Source organism: Epargyreus clarus, unplaced genomic scaffold (genome assembly GCF_041222505.1).
Source record: "Epargyreus clarus isolate Ecla_fem2 unplaced genomic scaffold, WU_Ecla_fem_2.2 ptg000026l, whole genome shotgun sequence".
In the NCBI taxonomy this organism is placed as follows: Eukaryota; Metazoa; Arthropoda; class Insecta; order Lepidoptera; family Hesperiidae; genus Epargyreus; species Epargyreus clarus.
Genome location: NW_027332233.1, coordinates 14344380 through 14362698, shown reverse-complemented (window position 1 = coordinate 14362698; position 18319 = coordinate 14344380). Strand labels below are relative to the sequence as shown.

The following is an 18319-nucleotide window of genomic DNA, read 5'->3' as shown; positions in this document are numbered from 1 at the left end:
CGACTCCATTCAGTTGTTCAATGGAGGTAGCTGTCAAAGGCGTTATGTATAGGCAGCAGAAGTTACGCACGCAGTGAATAGCGTCTGCGCTGAAGTGGCTAGCTATACGCCGGTTTACTTCCGACGCACGTCGTGCAGATTGCAGCGATTTATGCTTTCTCACCGAGCCCCGAGTGACATAGAGAATGTATGAGGTTTTCTCCGACTCTCGTCAACGGTCTTTTGTTGTTAGCGTAGTAGTTTTACGCCGATGCGTGTACCGTACACTTCTACGACAGACCTAAATGCGCACATCTGGGTCGTATCATTTACCCCTTTAATAATTCTAGACTCATTACTTTGAGACAGTTTTGTATAGTCATTTCATGTCGTCAAATTGTAGTCTAGTCCACGAATTAATTCAAAGGAACCAATGGCTCTTTTGAAACGTAAATTCATTATATATTTTTTATTTATAGCATTTTAATATGTAGAGTGTGTAACCGTGGGTATTAAAACGTTTGTATTTATTTCATACAAAAGCAGAAGACCATGTCCAAACATTGAAGTGCCAATAACGTACCTCGTATACCGGGTTGAATAAATATTTTTTTAGTTTACATCTCAGAACATTTAAAATAGAGCTAAGGTAAACAGCGTATGAATAACACTGTTTCTACGCCACATTGAATGTAAAATCATTGGCAGCTTTGATGGTCTAGTTGCAAAATAACCTCTGACTATGAATATTTCTTTAAAATTTTATGTGCAGTTGAATATGTACATTTTCTTATACTTACATACAATAAAAAGGGCTTACTAAAACATTTATACAATATTTCAATGTAATATATTTACTGCTTTGGATGTTTAACTCTAATAGAACAGTCCCCGAAATTTTACTAACAGACTAACCAGGACCTGCCCCGAACTGAGTATTTTACATTAAAAATTAGCGTTGAATCAAGGCAAATCTAATCAAAACATCTTTCTTAAAATGCTTCCATGCCCGCAAGTATGTATTTTATAAAAATAAAAATGCAGTAACTATTGTTAGTATTGTTACTATTCAACACTCTATTCATAGATTACTAAAGATCTACGACAAGATCTCACTCCTAACAAGAAAATGTAACCAGTTTTGAGAATTGAAAAAAAAGTTTCGCCACGTCTCCGTGCTAAAATGTCCCTAAAATATTTGAAATACTTACTTATTTATTATGTAAATTACGCAGTATTAGTTATTTGTTCGTAATTTTTCTATAAAAATGCTTTTTTTTCGTCAAGAATTAAAAAAAATAACAGACAAATCAGCCTTTTGTGGCTTCATTCAATTTTAAGGCGGCAAGGTATCTTTACTAATCTATGATTAAAAAAAAACGATTTATGTTGTTCACTGTGAATTCTCCAAACAATATTACAAACTTTCAAAGAAGGCACCTTCTTATTTAGTCATAATGTAATTCTAAGTAAGTTAATTAATTGCTTACAAGTTCCAAATGGCTTTACTTAGTCTATTTCTTTGGATAACTAATTCCATTAATCATCCGAGCCCAGGTGTGCCACGTAAATGGTACATCCGATACATAAATACGTCATCTTTATTGCGAGGGGCTTATGGATTAATTGGATATCGTCTATTAGGGAGGATAGGAGATTGGATAATTTTATTTATATAGTATGAGATGATATTCTTCCTGTAATGGGTTTTGTGTAAATAAGAATGAAAATGTATGTTATTAGTTAATGTGTTTTAAACATTAAACATTTTTAAATTTTAAACATTTTGAAGGTGTTAGAACCCTTTATGGTTCGACTTTGCCGGCACCACCGCCACATCTATTTCTACCTAATAACAGCAGTGTTAGGCGATGCCGTGTTCCGTTTTGAAGGGTGTGGTAGGGGAAACAGACTTTTCCGAGGCGTTCCAGCTTAGTCCTCAGGGGTAGCGGCGCATCTGTGGCCGACCTCAAGTAGGAATATCTAATCCTATCTGGGGTTGATTACAGATGTCCATGGGCGGCAGTAGCCACTTATTATCAGGTGGACTGCATGCTCGTCTGCTACTCCTACATTATAAAAAAAAAATTGAAAGCTTTTGCCTGTAGCGGCACCAATGTCGCACATTTTCTGCCTAATTACAGCAGTGTAGCGCTGCTGTGTTTTGGTTTAGAGGGTAGTATGGAAGGTTAATTTGTTTTTGGCATTCCACCTCAGTCCTGAGCGGTATGTAACGTACATTGTCGTACATACCTATCACTTCATGGTAGGACTTGTTCTGTATCTCAGATGTTCATTAGCGACAATGATCTAATATTAGATAAGTTGCGTACTTGTATGCTATTACTTAAAAATTACGTACTAAACATAAACCTTTCCTTGTTTCAGATATCATGGATCTCATTAGTTATATATCTTTTTTACAACTGTTTTATATTTTATAAAAATGGACGTCAATTTTTTTATTTGAGACGGATGTTGGGGGTGAGTGTTGTAATTAACTTTACATTGTAACTGTACAACAACAATTCACTCCATTTCAGGGCTGTAAGCGGCAATTACTGTACTTAACAAAGCTTAACTAGTAACCTCTTTTGTTTTTGCGCTGGTTCACTGTACAAAGGAGAGTAGCGTCTACATGTCGCTGTACTGTTTGTTGAAAGAGCATTTTAATTTTTTTTAGCTTCCTCTTTTTGCGTGTTTCATCCTGCTCATATTTGTAACCACACTGTATTTATGTAATCGCGTGTTACATCCAGTTGTGTTTACGGAAGGAAGTAGTGAGTCCTTGTGGCGATGATTAACTTTAAGTTTAGTTAAAAAAGTATATGTTGGTTAATAACCCTCCAACATTTATTATTAAAAGTTGCGCCAGCTTCACAGCTTTAACAGTCCATCTGAAAGCAAGATGCCACTGTCGTGTGTAGTAATCTGTGATCTACGCTAATTATGATTTGAGGACTACGAGAGGTCGGCTTCCGATACTAAATTGGATTCTTTCGCACAAGTTTTTCTCTTACATTGCATGTGTGTTAACCGAACGATTCTATTTATATTTTACAATTTCAGATAGGACTATGCGTATCCCGTGGTACGGCCACAGTACTTAATCTATGCTGTGCCCTTGTACTGCTGCCATTATGCAAGAAACTAAACCAAATACTCTATAGAGTATTATCTAAGGTGTGGCCGAGTCTTTTCTTCTTCTGGCTGGAGAGAGCGAAGAGTTTCCATATGACTGTCGCATGCACACTCGTTCTATTTGCAGGTTGGTATTATTTTTGTTTAAAAAAACATCCTAGGTGCCGAATGATTGTTATGTATAGATAATAAGTTCTTGCAAATATGTAATCAACATATTTATACGATATTGACGATATATATTTTGTGTATTTAAATATTGAAAGAAAGAACAAATACAAAGAAAGAAATGGGCATCAACGGAGTAACTTGGATCTTACAAGGAAAAATATTTATCAATGGGTTTGGTTAGGAACTTAGTGGCTACAGGGCATAGTATGATTACTAATTACCGAATGTCGATTTAGTTGAGAAAAATAAAGTAGACTAAACGCTACAACATTCAAATCCAGAAGCTACTTTTACGGGCAATTTTATACGCTGATTCTTTAATCCCGTTACACTAAAACCTCGCACACACATAAAAACGTTAGTAGACACAGGGCTTGCATTGTGTCTACAAATAGTACAAAGTGTTTACGACAGAATTAATCGGCTTTCGTTTACTATGGATCTAATCTTGTTTCATTAAGCAGGAAAACGAATGAGTAACTAAAACACAGTAATACTGATTATTTTACTACATTAGGTGAATAGCATAGACGTGGGATTTAATAGTAGAGAAAGTAAAGTTTGTAGAATTTACATCTCAAAAAGTCATGGGGTTATTTTTAAGTACCTAAGTGAATAATTTTGTCTAAGAGAAATCTGTACAATAAAATTTTTGTACCGTGAAAATCTCAAACTAATAAAATAAATCTAACATTTTCGAAATAGTAGCTGGTAGTCAGTTTTCATTTTGCAATGAAACTAGTGTTATAAAAATTGAGATGGGTGTTTGGATTCAACCACAACATTTCATTTGAAAGCTACCCCTCAACACTTCTAAGCACATCCCCTTCATTTGCGCTGTTGTCTAGTATAGACATTAATTTAAAACCACCCACAAGAGTATGCCATCCAAATGAACATAGTATAGAGCAGAGCTTTCAAACCTTTTTACGTTGGAAAAATAATATATTATTATAATAATTATTTAAAATTTTAATTGAGTAGATCGAACAGAATATTTTAATATTTCACATTCTAGGGGCGTGAAACAAACCTACCTATTATGTATGTAATTTGTAATATTGAACACGTTAGGGTAATTAATTTTTTTTAATACACAATAGGCGGACTTATTGCTAAGTAGCATTTTCTGCCAGTCAACCTTAAGGATGTGCACAAAATATAAAGGCGGCGCAAAATACATTTTAATTAATTAATTCACACATTAGTTGAGTTAATGATTATATTTACTTTTTATTTTATCTTATCGGTAACATTTAATAATTTTTATACGTGTTCCTGTAGAATTACAAAAAAAAAAGAATTGATATCTCTAATAGATAAAATAGAGAAGACAAAAAATATATAGCTAAACGCGATTTTCGAAATTTGTTTGTTTGTGGTTTCTACGAAATTAGAGCCAAATTTATATTAGTAATTCAGCGTTCTTTTAGGTCCCTTCAGGTTGAGTACCACTGTTCAAGTCTAGACAGGCAGTGTCATTATTTAATGGCGTGAGTGTTAAGTATTAGGGGCGTTTCTTTGGTTTACGAATTCCTGTTACGCGTGAAAGCCGGCCTCGGCATTAAGTTCTTCAGACGATTGCCATGCCCTTTCCGAGGACTTAAACAAAAGGGTTAAGATCATAAGCTGGTGTTAAAAACGTAATTTCATTTTTATATGAAATTAGTGTTTTATGAGAAATGTTAATTAAATAAGTATGTGCTCATTTAGGAAATTATTTAAGTAATTATAGAATTGAGTCAAAAAAATATATCAGAGTTTAATATTGCTTTACAGTCGATTTAAAAATAAGGTAAGTAAACGGTAAGATCGTGTTCTTCGAAATCAGAACCATTTTCATTAGTGTATCTAATGAAAATGCTGTTTTTTTGGATACTTGTTGAAGGAACCTATTTTAAAGTTATAGCTTTTAGTATTTGAATTACAAAAGGGAGCACTTACTAATAAAAATATTTACAAATTAGTTAATTTGATAGACCCTGGTGTGTTTATAAAACTTTTAGGGTTTTATGGGACATACAAGGTTTCTTATGCTTGTGTATAATTTAAACAGTAGTAATATAATTAAGTAATGGATGTAAATATTGTATACAGCTATGTCTACCTACACAGATTTATATCTAAACAAAACAAATACAGGTCTGTGACAATATTATGATTATTATAGAATTGACCTGTTTTTTTGTTTCAGTGTTACACTCTATATCGCACTTTGTTAACTTGTGGAACTTCTCTCGAAGCTACGACGAACAAAGGGCGGAGATAAACCTGGCTAACTACAAGAATGAGGTTAGTTTGGGACTTTGGGAACAATGCCTTACTTTACGTTGCCTAGTTTAACATGTTACATGTACTTATCCTTACATGTTTTCTGTTATTGCGTGGTACGAAGAAAACACTATTTTCGGTCTCGGAAATAAAGTTTGGTTTTGTTTTGTTTTTCCATACCTGAAAGTTGACTAGCCGAAAAATTGTCGCTGAAACTTTGAAGGGCTCTTGTGCACTGTGTGTTTTAGTAATATCTAGGTACGTACTTCATATATTCGCAATGTTCACTAGAATTCTTACAATGCTCAAATGAGAACAGCCTTTTACAAAACTGTTTTTTTAAAGCAGTGGTACTTGTTTATTAGCTCTGTTTTGAAGTTTTCATGATATTCGTGTCTCCTTTATTCTTAAATCCTATTATTTTAAATGGAAACACGTGCCTAGCCGTGGGAAAATAATAAGTTAATGAAGATGAAGCATTTTATGAAGGTATTCGCATGTTTATTTCGCAACACACATGATGTAATTCCAAAAATTTATTACATGCGCACCGTCCAATCAGCAGCGTAAATCATGCCGATATGATTTTAACGGGATTTATAGGTCATTCTGCATTTCAGCGATCCAACCATTATAAAGCATTGCAGCGATCGTTAATAAATAATTATATCGGATCGGCGTAAATATTGAATGCAATGTTGTGAGTTCCACGATTCTATGAGCTTTTCACCCGCACGTTCGGTTGAACACGCAAAGGCGGCCGATTTACAGGCGATTTACGTACATATTAGTCTGTTTATTTATGTTTATGTAAATCCATTACATACCAATTTTTTTTAAAACAAGTTGTGGATTCGAATTATTGTAAAACTTCTAGTGGTGTGACTATGGCGGCGTCTCCACCACCACCGACACTTAATAATGTTTTACAGTATTCATTAGTGTTTGCTCTGATGTATTCTGGTTTAAAGGATGTCTTAATACAGACGTTCATGTCATCGAAACCCAACATGGGTGTCGACAATGCCGTGCAGCAGGACGAAAAAGTAGATGCCAGAGTATTCGTACATATAATGTTAAATTATAGTGATTATTTTCTTTATATAAAATGTTTAAGGCAAAAGTAATTAATTAAAAAAATCAAAAACCCGACTGCACTAAAAAGGCTGAAGTAGAATTTCCGAAAGCAGTGAAATAAGCATTTCATTATTTTTAACCAGAAAGCCAAATACAATGTTTCATAGTAGGTGTCTACTTCAAAAACAAAAGATGTTCAAATATGTAATATTATTCTATTTTCTCCTCGTAGTGCTCATTTACGCTATATAAAGAACCTATGTCTAAAATTCCAGCACGCTTAAGTTCAGCGGTTTCCCTTTGCGTTGATCTCTGGCACAGCACCTCACTCATTTAGTCAGACAGTCATCTCGATGTGTATATACGAGTATATATGTACTAGCTGACCCGGCAAACGTTGTGTTGCGATATAAATAAAAAATGTTGAGGGTGAACAACCCTTATTACTTAGGGGTAATAACTTTTTTTAAAACGTGTTACTATTTCGCGAAAAAATCCACCATTTACGGTCTATAAAATATATAAATTCAGTAAATCAAAGTTTCGGTCATTATTTTACCTCGTTAGAGGTAGTATTTCATTATTTTTATCCAACAAGCCTGATACAAAATTTCATAGTGTTTGCTTCAAAATTGACGATTGTTTAAATGAACTTTTAACCCTTATTTTACCCTCTACGAGGTTGATTTTTCGAAGGGGGATAAATAAGTGTGTCGTTGTTCCTATCCAGAAAGCCAAATACAGAATTTTATAGTAGTTGCTTCAAAATTAAAGGATTTCAAAAAAACTGTTTTCCCCTATTTTACCCTCTTAAGGGTAGAATTTCCAAAAGCCCTTTCTTAGTACTTATACACGCTATATAGAGAACCTATGTGGAAAATTTCAGAACTGTAAGGTCCTTGGTTTAGGCTGTACGTTGATTTCTGAAAAATGAAAAAGTCATTTAGTTAGTCAGTCAGTCAGTCACCTTGCTGTTTTATATATATACAAATATGTTTTTATGCTCTGCGTTTAATTTCCTTTCACTTGGTACCCTACTCGATAGGTTCGGTTAACTTATTTTTTTAAATGTGTTACTATTTCGCGCCAAAAATCCGCCATTATGATTTTTTTTATTAACACCTATCTAAGGACACTCGGGTCATTGAGACAAATATAATGACACCTTAACTATTGAAATTCATTCATCCATTTGTTAGATCGGATCAAATAAAGAAAGACAAACATACAAGATACGCGCGAAAAACATAACCCTTCCTTGGCAGTCGGGTAAAAATATAAGCTCAGACATGCGAGATTACTGAAATAAAACTAGTCCACAGTTAAAGAATTTGAGTAGCGTGAACTACGTATAACGTAATACTCATAATTTATGAATACAAGAATTCAATACGCCACCATTATTAATTCTGTTACTATTGCGTGCTGATTGTATGCACAATGGGTTCAAAAACTCGGTAAAACAGTGAACTTTATAGTCTTTATACATGTATATTAATTTATTTTTGATTTATGATCGTAATTATTTAGTAAGGGACAAAAATATAATTTGCATGCTTGTATGTATATTTATAAAATAAAACTATTTCTTCATCTAATTAACAACTTATTATTCCCGCGCAAAATAAGACTCTAACGTCAAGAGCGTTTTTTCTTTTTTTATTTTAACTGATACAATCGTACCAGCCAGTGACTATATAAACGGGTACTTATTATTATAAAATAACATCATGAAAATAACACAAAATAATTAATGAATATAATACTATAATTTGAATATATTTCTAACAATATGGATAGAAAACATGTTAGGAAGATAATGTAGGTAAGAGTGACAGCCCGCGCCGGTGCTGCAGCCGATAGTTTCTGTCCGTCCTGTCCATCGTTGTCTCCTTTATTCTTTTATTCTCTTGATTTAGGTTGTTTGTCTTTTTATTTTATCTGGAATATATTTTTCTCATGGAGCTTCTGAAAAGGAATAGGCCTTTAGATCATTTGACCTTCGTGGCAAGGGCACTCTGCCTATAAGTCATGCACCAGCGACTCTAGGATATTATCCACAGACTGTGATATTATCACAGATAGGTACTTGCCTTTTGGATATCTCAATATAATTCAATCAAATTATTTAGTCTAAACATTTGCTTTTCGTGTAAATTTACAAATTGGCTAAAAACACGAAAAAGGAAAGTTTCCTTTTTTAATGCAAGTTATACCTACTCATTTTCTATTATTTTTGGGCATATATTTATATTGTAAATTAATTTTAAATTCACACCGAACAGGTAGAAATACTGACATCGTTTGAAATATACATAATACCCACTTTTTCTAGAGATCTATTATGTCCGTTCGCCACGCAAGGGTGGCGGAATTAATAATGGCGACGTGTCAAGTGTTTGTATGAACAGCAAACACGGTCCTTTTGTCCCTTGATGCCGCTGGCTCCATTGTGCCCTTCCGACCCTGCTGCTTAGGTCACTCTCAGGTGCTTAGCCGGGTCTGGAAGGGCTCGCATTATTTTTCCTTTATTCATTGTGAAACGCATTATTTCAGAGTATAATGAGAACATCATCCATACTTACGATGTAACGTATTTAAACAATGCTATGCAAGAAAATATTTGTTCGTTTCTCTTAAACAGGATGTGGATACCGAAAAACAGATTCTATAATAAAATAAACAACATTTTCCGAATATATCCTATAAAAATATGAATTTTTTCCTCATCATGTTTTTATTTTTATCTTATTAGAGTTAAACGCTAAGTACTGAGTTTTAGATAGGTAAGTTGATGAGTAAAAATTAATAAGTTTGATAAAGTAAGGCAGTGCATTTAAACTTAGTTCTTTTGGGTAGCAATAGCTGTCATCATATGGGCCTTGAATTCCATTGGTGCATAAATGCAAAAGAATATACATAGAGCTTTTCCCTTTTTAATAGATGGAAAGTCGGCAGACTGGAAAAAATGATTACCTACCGAGCAAGGATAATGATATATTAAAATGAGATATAACTCTCTAGAGCCCTTAGCTCTCTTATTAATGAACGTGCTGTAACCGGTATCTTGATGTCGATAGCTTTGCGAAGGGCTTACATCAGCGAAAATCGGTATTTGAAGGACTTTCAAGGGCGTAAAATGCGGTCAAAATATTACGAAATACTAGCTCGGCAGTGTTTTTGATTTTAATTTACCTAGGTACGACATTTAAACGCTTAAAAATATTTTTTGCATAACTAGGTACTTGTTATATTTACCTACAAATAATAAGGTAGAGTCAAATGTAAACTGATGAAATTGACGATTTTGGACTTACCTATCCTCTAATTCTCTGCCTGTGGTAATAAGAAACACTTGTTTATTTGTAGTCATATAGATTTGCGCAAAGTCATGTGTTAAAATATTTTTTTAGTTTTTACAATAAATGAATAATTATAAGATAATAAACATTTAAATTTTCGCATTTTAAATACTTACTCTTAAGACAGACAAACCTAAAGCACGGAAAATTTAGAACGAAAAATTTTGTCTGTAGCTTTAGAGCGGCAATTTTTTTTTACACTGTAATCATGTAAAAACCCAACGTTATTCAATGTAACTGATTCCCGGTGGAAATCATACCCGAGCCTCGGTATTGCAACAGAATCAGTGCACAGACATCGTTGCGAAAACGGTCATTATGCGACGAGAGTAATTGGGGCATACGATAATTACCCTTACCTATGCTAGGGAAGGGGCTGATAACCCGTATGCGGTCTCTATATGTATGCAAAATTATCCACACGCAGATTCTACATGCAATAATTACAAATGGTGCTAATTTTGTACATTAAATTAATGTAATATTTTAAGTTTTAAATGACTTACCTTATCTATTATTTTCCACTTTAATTTTAATATCACCTATAGTAGTCCCCACTTTAAAACGCTGTGAAGCCTCCATAAAGATTACGAAGTGCCACGAATTGAATCTATGGACATATTTTTCTTATTAAGATACTAAATTGTTTATTCAACCGACGCTTTTATACATAAAAATAAAATATTTTTTAGGAATTTAATATTGTTATTATAATAAAATACAGGTTAGAAACAGCAGAGTGAAGAGATTTGCTATTTTCTTTTTGTAGAAAGTAGAGGATTGTGCTATGAAGAAAATTAAAAACCTTGGATTTATTTATAGTAACATTAAATCGATAAACAGTAAAATCACAGTAACTACTACTTAGTTCTGACTACTAAAACCACTGACGATAGGTGGTTTTTATTGGATAAAATATGGTAATATAGCAACCCAAGCACTGTTATCATGTGACGTAATAACTTTTCTATTTCAGAGTCCCTTCCTGCTGTTAATGAGTGTAGCAGGCGTAACCGGTACTTTGATGTTGCTCATCTCGCTAAGCATGGGCCTGACGTCAATGAGGGTCGTTCGACGGAGGATTTACAACGCGTTTTGGTATACCCATCAACTGTACCTGCCGTTTATGGTGTTGCTGATGATTCATCCGTTGAGGTGAGGTCGATAATAGTATAATTGCAATTCATTGATGTACGTTAAGGCCTTTCTATTAATTAGGCGTGCCAAAAAAGTTACGTTATTAATCGCGCGGGGTCGATAGTTACCCCAATATGTTTGCGGTTAAATAAAAAATGTTTAAGTAGGTAATTATTAATATTATTGATTTTTATTTTATTACTTAAGTATTTATCTTTAAGAAAATAGCAAAAACTATTTAATATATTCGAACAGTAAATCAAAAAAATTTTTTTTCGTGAGTATAATTTTAGTAAAAAATCGTAATATTCTTTTTTCGTGGGGTCATCACAAATAAATTTGGCATGTTTATGTCACTTAAAAGTTGTTTTTATATATCAACAAAATAAATGAAAGAAATGCATAAAATTAATAATTTTCAAATATATTCCTAACTAAATTTGAACTACGTTGTTAGTCGCGCGGGGTCGCAGAGACCCCAAGCATTAATTTACAGCAAATCTGATCACGTCTACTGCATGATCAACACTAAGGCGAGAGGGACTGAGGAGTCAGGAAGCTACCAGAAATTTCCACTTGCTATTGTAAAAAACCAAAAAGTTAACTAGAATTTAAAAACACTTGGGGTCGCGCAGACCCCGCGCGCCTAATTAAAGGTTAAGAAATACGTTACGAATACGACTGACTTTATTTTAAAGGCTAGAGATATTGACACGTCGTTGGTTCGTCGAAAGCCAATGTCTACGATCGACGATCTTCGTTGTCGGCTCCATCCGACGACGAAGATCGTCGGTCGTCGTTTGAAGATTAGTAATCTATGATTTATTTCTTAGAACCAACAAATATGTTTTTGTTACAGCGGTGCTTTAAAAGAAGAAGTTTTGGATGATTCCTATGTATATTACAATTCTAGTCAGATTGAGTATGGGGTCAACGGCTCAACTCAGTATTCACCAAAGTTTGTCCCGATCAAATCAAAGGTATGAACTTTACGTAGTTTAATAGACAGTAGTACTAACCTTGTGGTTGGCATTTCGGTGTACGAGTGTCTGGGGAAAGGAGTGTATGTGGGGTAAATGTCTAACCTATGAAATATTTTATAAATAGATATGAATTGGTGTAATCAATATTCAACCATAAACTGAACTGAAGCTAATTACCTTATCGTAAATAACTGTATTTAGGGAAGGATTTATGGATGAATGGACCGTTGATTAATGACGTTCGCTTTATATCATGTTTACCTTTGAGCGTATTAACTAGTAACTGATTTGGCGTTCTGTGTGTGTATATAATGAAAGAGGGATTTCATGTAATTTTTTTCTGCAAAGCATAGGTCCCAGATTTTACTACAATCGATTACTTACAATCGTATGTAAAATCAATTTTAAATAGAATAATAATTTTACATGAGTTCATACGAGTATGTTGATAGTTGATACTCCTGAAGAATAAGTTATAAATAATAATGCGTCGGCTATGTATGTTTAATCAATACCTATATTTTTTAGAATATAATAAGGCAGAAATAAGATATACATATCTACGTAAGTGTCGCCGAGTTACCTTCGTGTAATCTTTAACTATAATGAAATAAAATAATTATAAGTATACCAAATGTTCCGACGTTCACTTTCAAAAATATTATATTCCAACAGTCCTCAAAACGAATTTACACTGACCAAATTCAAGTAAGACGTTAGCTTTATTCGATGTTGGTAACACGTGACTATAGGTTTCCTTAACTACTTATATCAACCACTGCTCTCGTGTGCAGCTAAATTCCTTACAAAAGTGTTAAGGTTCGTCAATTAGACACCCAATGGGCGGTTGATAAACAGAAGCTCCTCTACATTTTCATAATGAATGGATAACCGTAAACTCATTTACCGCCAGGCGGGAACCAAAGGCGCTCAACAATAGCGGGAGCGGCCGCTGGGGTAAATTGGACACCGCGCTCGTTGCAGCAGGAACTCGCTAATGAGTGCCATTACGTTGTTTATGGCCTATTCACTGTTATTTTTGATATTAAGTTTATGATGCGTCGTTTGAGTCAGTGGCACTGGATAGACGCAAAACAATACGTGGATACATCGAAGGCATATACTTTTGAATAGATATTAGATGTCACGTGATTATTTTCTTCTGTCGTGGATAAGATCTAAAATTATCAATCTACCAGTGTGTACTAAGCTCTTTATCAACGAATATAGAGGTTTATTTGTAGTTGCAATATTTATACTTGTAAATGTACCTAATATCTGCAAATGACTCCTATTTTGTATTGCAAATGAAATCAAATACAGGAAAACCTTAAATTTAGAACTGCTTGAAGTTTAGAAACATGACAAACAAAAACATCTTAAACTAGCAATTACTATAAACACAAAAACCCACTGCCCATAATATAGATGTCGCTCCCACAATTTAGACGAGTCCATCAAGAGAGGTTAACATCCGTCAAGCCATTTGGGCTGTAGGGCATGCCTGAGATGTCCCTGAAGTTCCGGAACCAGAATAGGGCTACGGTATCCCCTGCCAGTCGTAAGAGGCGACTAAAAGTGGCTTTTTGGGTTTGCGGGCGGCAAGAGTGGGAGCTCAAACCGCCCGGCCAGCGGCCCCAGGAAGGACGGCGGTATGTGTGGTCGCAATCATCAATATGAATATTTTACATGAATCTATAGGTTTATCCTGTTTTTAGCGCTTAATCATTTTAATTAATGCATTTCTTAATCTTGCCACATATAATCAACAAAAAACAAATCTACAAATTGATTAAAAAAAGGCAGATCTTTTGCTCTACTAGTTCATCTGTTCTTCAGTTTCAAACTGTTCGGTAAGCAGCTGGGAGCAGACGAACTAAAAGAGCGAACTAGTTCGTTTAGGAGCCGCGAACTCGATTGAGCGATCCCAGTTGCGAAATATTACGCCCAAGAACAATGCATATAACTATAGGTACGGTCGACAAAATACTCTTCGAAGTCAGGTATAAACACCATAGACATGAGTTCTGTTGACATGACCTTCCCATGTCGACCGATCCCATATCCTATATGATTTCAGATGACCTTTACCTCGCTTTGACAACACGCAAGCTACTGTACAATATAGACTTTGTCATGGGAAATATTCAACAATTGGTATTCAAACTTATTTTGATTATAGGTATTTCATATAGCAAAAATTTTTTAACCGACTTCCAAAAGGAGGTGGTTATCAATTCGGCCGGTATCTTTTTTTTATGTATGTACACGAATTACTCCGCCGTTAGTGGACCGATTTTAATAACTCTTTTTAATTTTTATTGTATAGAGACGAGCTCATATTAGACACGCTGTTTACATCGTTATCCAACGAAATATATTGAGCGCCGACTTCAGAAATATGTACTAAACCAACGTTTATTTCAATTATTTTTTACTTTGTAGTGACATAGAAGTGGGTTGTATTTTTTTGTTAAATTTTTTTTACGTTCGTATAATGTACTATTCAAAATCTAAATGCGAGAGTTGGCATAGTTATATTATGGACAATACTGATTATTTACAATATGCCTCCACATTTTATCTAGAGTAGGTTGATATTGTACAGACAGAGGTCTTAAATTGGCGGAATCATATTGTTTCTCATTGGTTTACATAATATTTCATTTAGTTTGCATATTACACGGTGAATGTTTAAGCTCAACCTTTACATCGCATTATTATATTATAGAATTATACTTATAAAATTGTTGTATAATAGCTCTTTATATAGCACTTCGATTTTACAAATGTTAAATATTCTAATACATATATAATTATAGCCAGGACTTTTTTCTCGATGACCAACCTATTGTATATGTATTTATTTAGAGTTTTAAATAGTGTTGCTTAAAATGTTAACATTTTTTATTTCCAGACTTGGTTATGGATGGCGGTACCACTTAGCTGTTTCTTCGTGGATCTTCTTTGGAGAGTGTTTTCGCGGAATCGCGCGGCTGTCCATATATTAAACGTAAGCTAATGGCAAATACATAAACTCACTCATTGTTCATGCAATAACGCTCACGACTAAACTCTATTAAACTAATTGGATTTACGCAATTAATGGAGTCATTAATCATTTCGAAGTGACAAAGTGTCACATATAGGTGCTCTATAATTAAATTCTATTTGAATGTCGTGCGTAAATCAGATTTATTTCCTTATAGATTGAAGGAACAGCGGATTTGTCCATTTATTTATGTTTAAGTGTTTAATTAATTACTTGTAGTGAATTAAGTGTAGTACATAATTTAATGTATTGCCTATAATTGTACTTATATATTAATATCGTTGGAATATAATAACCATAATAACAATGTATTAAGAGGTAGTAACAGAATTAGCAGATAGCCTAGTGATGGAACCTTGTCCTCTTGATTGAGGGGTGTGAGGTTCAAATCCCGCGCAGCTTTGATTTTTTCAATAATTTGTAACATTGGGATGATGATCCAACTTGCAACTATACTTTGATTTATTACCTCATATTCAACATATTAGATAGAAGTACCGATGGTGTTTCTACGATAGTGGTGAAGCTGTAGATTTTACATCAAAGTAGGAACCTTTTAACCTAAACAAACTATATTTATACAAACAAGTCTTTCGGTATTGCAATCAAGACTCTACATAGAGAATGCCTAATGTCAACAACAATAACAACAAATAAAGCCAACATTAGCTATGGTAGATATAACAATACATGTAATACTTTACGTACTAGTACGTACTTTGTACTTCCATGATAACGTATAGGTTAATTACAATACAGAAACATAAAAATAAATACAATATAGGGAGACATATTATTCCGAGGCATTCCAGATAAGTCCTCAGGGGCCGACCTCAGGTACAGATCTAATCTTACCTGGAGTTGATTACAGATGTCCACGGAAGGCAGTAGCCACTTACCATCAGGTGGACTGCATGCTCGTCTGCTACTTTTTTTTTCGTAATTCGCCAAGTACGAGTCGAACTCGCACGTGGAGGCTTTCGTACCACCAAAGTCATTACATTCAGCTTATCTTTATAAATTAAACATCATCATCATCATCAACCCATTACTGTCCCACTGCTGGGCACGGGTCTCCCCTCAGAATGGGAAGGATTAGGCCATAGTCCACCGCGCTGGCCAAGTGCGTAGTGGTAGACTTCACATACCTTTGAGATTTTTGATGTGAAACATCTATAGCCGCACGTAAAAAAGATTTCTGGCGTGGCGACGCTTACCTTTAACTACATAGACAAATGTTCTATAAGGGACAGAGCTATTAGAACAATGTGATAAAAAAAGACAACTAGTGTTTGACCTTGCGTTTCAAGTGTACGCAAACGTAAATATTGACAATGGAATATAGTGACCAATGATTACTTCAGTCAAAACGGGACATCGATCTTTTTATGTCAAATACTTTTTACTTGAAAAAATATAATTAAAAATAATAAAAAACACGATTTTATGATAAAATTAACTAAAAAGTAGAAAATAATTTTCAATCTAGGAATCATTTAAGGAAAAGTAAATAGTATAATTGTGCAAAAAATGTGGGGCGCTTTATGAAAACTGATAAATGGAGTACCCCATGTTTTTTTCATAATTATAATATTTACTGTTACTTAATTGACAATGGCAACGGTTCATTTCGGAGACAACGGCACGAAGCATCGAAAAAAGGGACTGTCCCGTTAAAAACGGGACGTATGGTGGTTTTCCCATTGATACGCATGCTTGTCAAAGACAATGAAATAATGGAACAGAAGGTAAAAAATGTCCAAAACTGTCGATAATAGTTTTAGTACATCGTTTACGTAGAAATGTTATAGTACAGTTTAACTAAATACATTATTATTATATAAATTTATAATTTGAAAGAATGTTTCTATACAGATGTATCGACTGGTTTAAAATATACGATTTAAAAATTGTTTATATTTATTATCATCGATTAGTAAAGATTACTCACTCCTAACAAGAAAATGTACCCAGTTTTGAGAATTGAAATAGTTGCGTAAAAAAGTTTTGCCACGTCTCCGTGCTAAAATGTCCCTAAAATATTTGAAATAATTATTTATTTATTATGTAAATTACGCAGTATTAGTTATTTATTTGTAAATTTTCTCTAAAAATGTTTTTATTTGTCAAGAATTAAAAAAAAGAACTTACTAATAAGCCGTTTGTGGCTTCATTCAATTTCAAGGCGGCGAAGTATCTTTACTAATTTATGTTTATTATTTTCAGTTTTATTTTACACACGACCATTAATTGCAAAGTTGTGTACATTTTATAAATGTTATGTACTAGCTGACCCAGCAAACATTGTGTTGCCATATAAATAAAAAAATGTTAAGGGTGAACAACCCTTATCACTTAAGAGATATGAAAAATAGATAGTAGCCAATTCTCAGACTTACTGAATATGCATATAAATTTTGATGAAAATCAGTAAAGCCGTTTCGCAGGAGTAAAGTAACTAACATCGTGACATGCGAATTTTATATATAAGATTCGAATCTTACCGTGGTCTTTTTGAGGATTAATTTCTGGCTATACAAAGATTGTTTATTAAATTATGTTTAGGTTAATTTATTCAATTAAAGAAATTTTAAAATACCGTATACTATCCTATATAATATTTATGGTAATATTTTTTATTATTTACCACAGGTATCGAAGAAAATTTAGAGATTAGGATACAGAATTTCCCATATATCGCTTTTATTTTATTAAAATAAACTATAAAAAGTTATATTTTGACTAAAAACACACTAATATAAAAATTAAGCAGTGGGATCTTAAACTATAACATACGACATATGAACATCGTGAGCTTCAATAAAATGTCACTTCTGTTCTGTTGATCTATGACCATGCATTTTGCGTCTTTATCACTTTCATTGACAAAAACATACTTTGTCTCTTTCTGGTTACTCACGTAATCATGGCGGATCGAACACGAAAAATAAACAAAATTTAATAATTTCTCTTTATTTACGTGTGATAGGTGATTCCATGAAGCTTGTTTCTTTTTCGAGCATAATTTTTGCATTTACGCATTGCACAAGAAAGCATTTTGAGGCTTAAAATTCAAAATAATGACGTTTAACGTGTTCAGTGACATTAGTGTGTATTACTACGCCGCGCGAGAGCGACTGGAGTCG

At 33.7% G+C, this 18319-nt stretch overlaps 1 protein-coding gene across 1 annotated transcript in view; it reads left to right on the top strand.

Annotated features, from left to right (window-relative positions):
- Positions 1-18319, top strand: part of LOC140753481 (NADPH oxidase 4) — a 31279-nt gene that overhangs the window by 5602 nt on the left and 7358 nt on the right. The window contains exons 2-7 of the mRNA XM_073088110.1: positions 2368-2463; positions 3049-3247; positions 5486-5583; positions 10978-11156; positions 11998-12118; positions 15039-15134. Of these exons, the coding sequence (XP_072944211.1) occupies positions 2368-2463; positions 3049-3247; positions 5486-5583; positions 10978-11156; positions 11998-12118; positions 15039-15134 (789 nt within the window). The remainder of the gene's footprint in view (positions 1-2367; positions 2464-3048; positions 3248-5485; positions 5584-10977; positions 11157-11997; positions 12119-15038; positions 15135-18319) is intronic.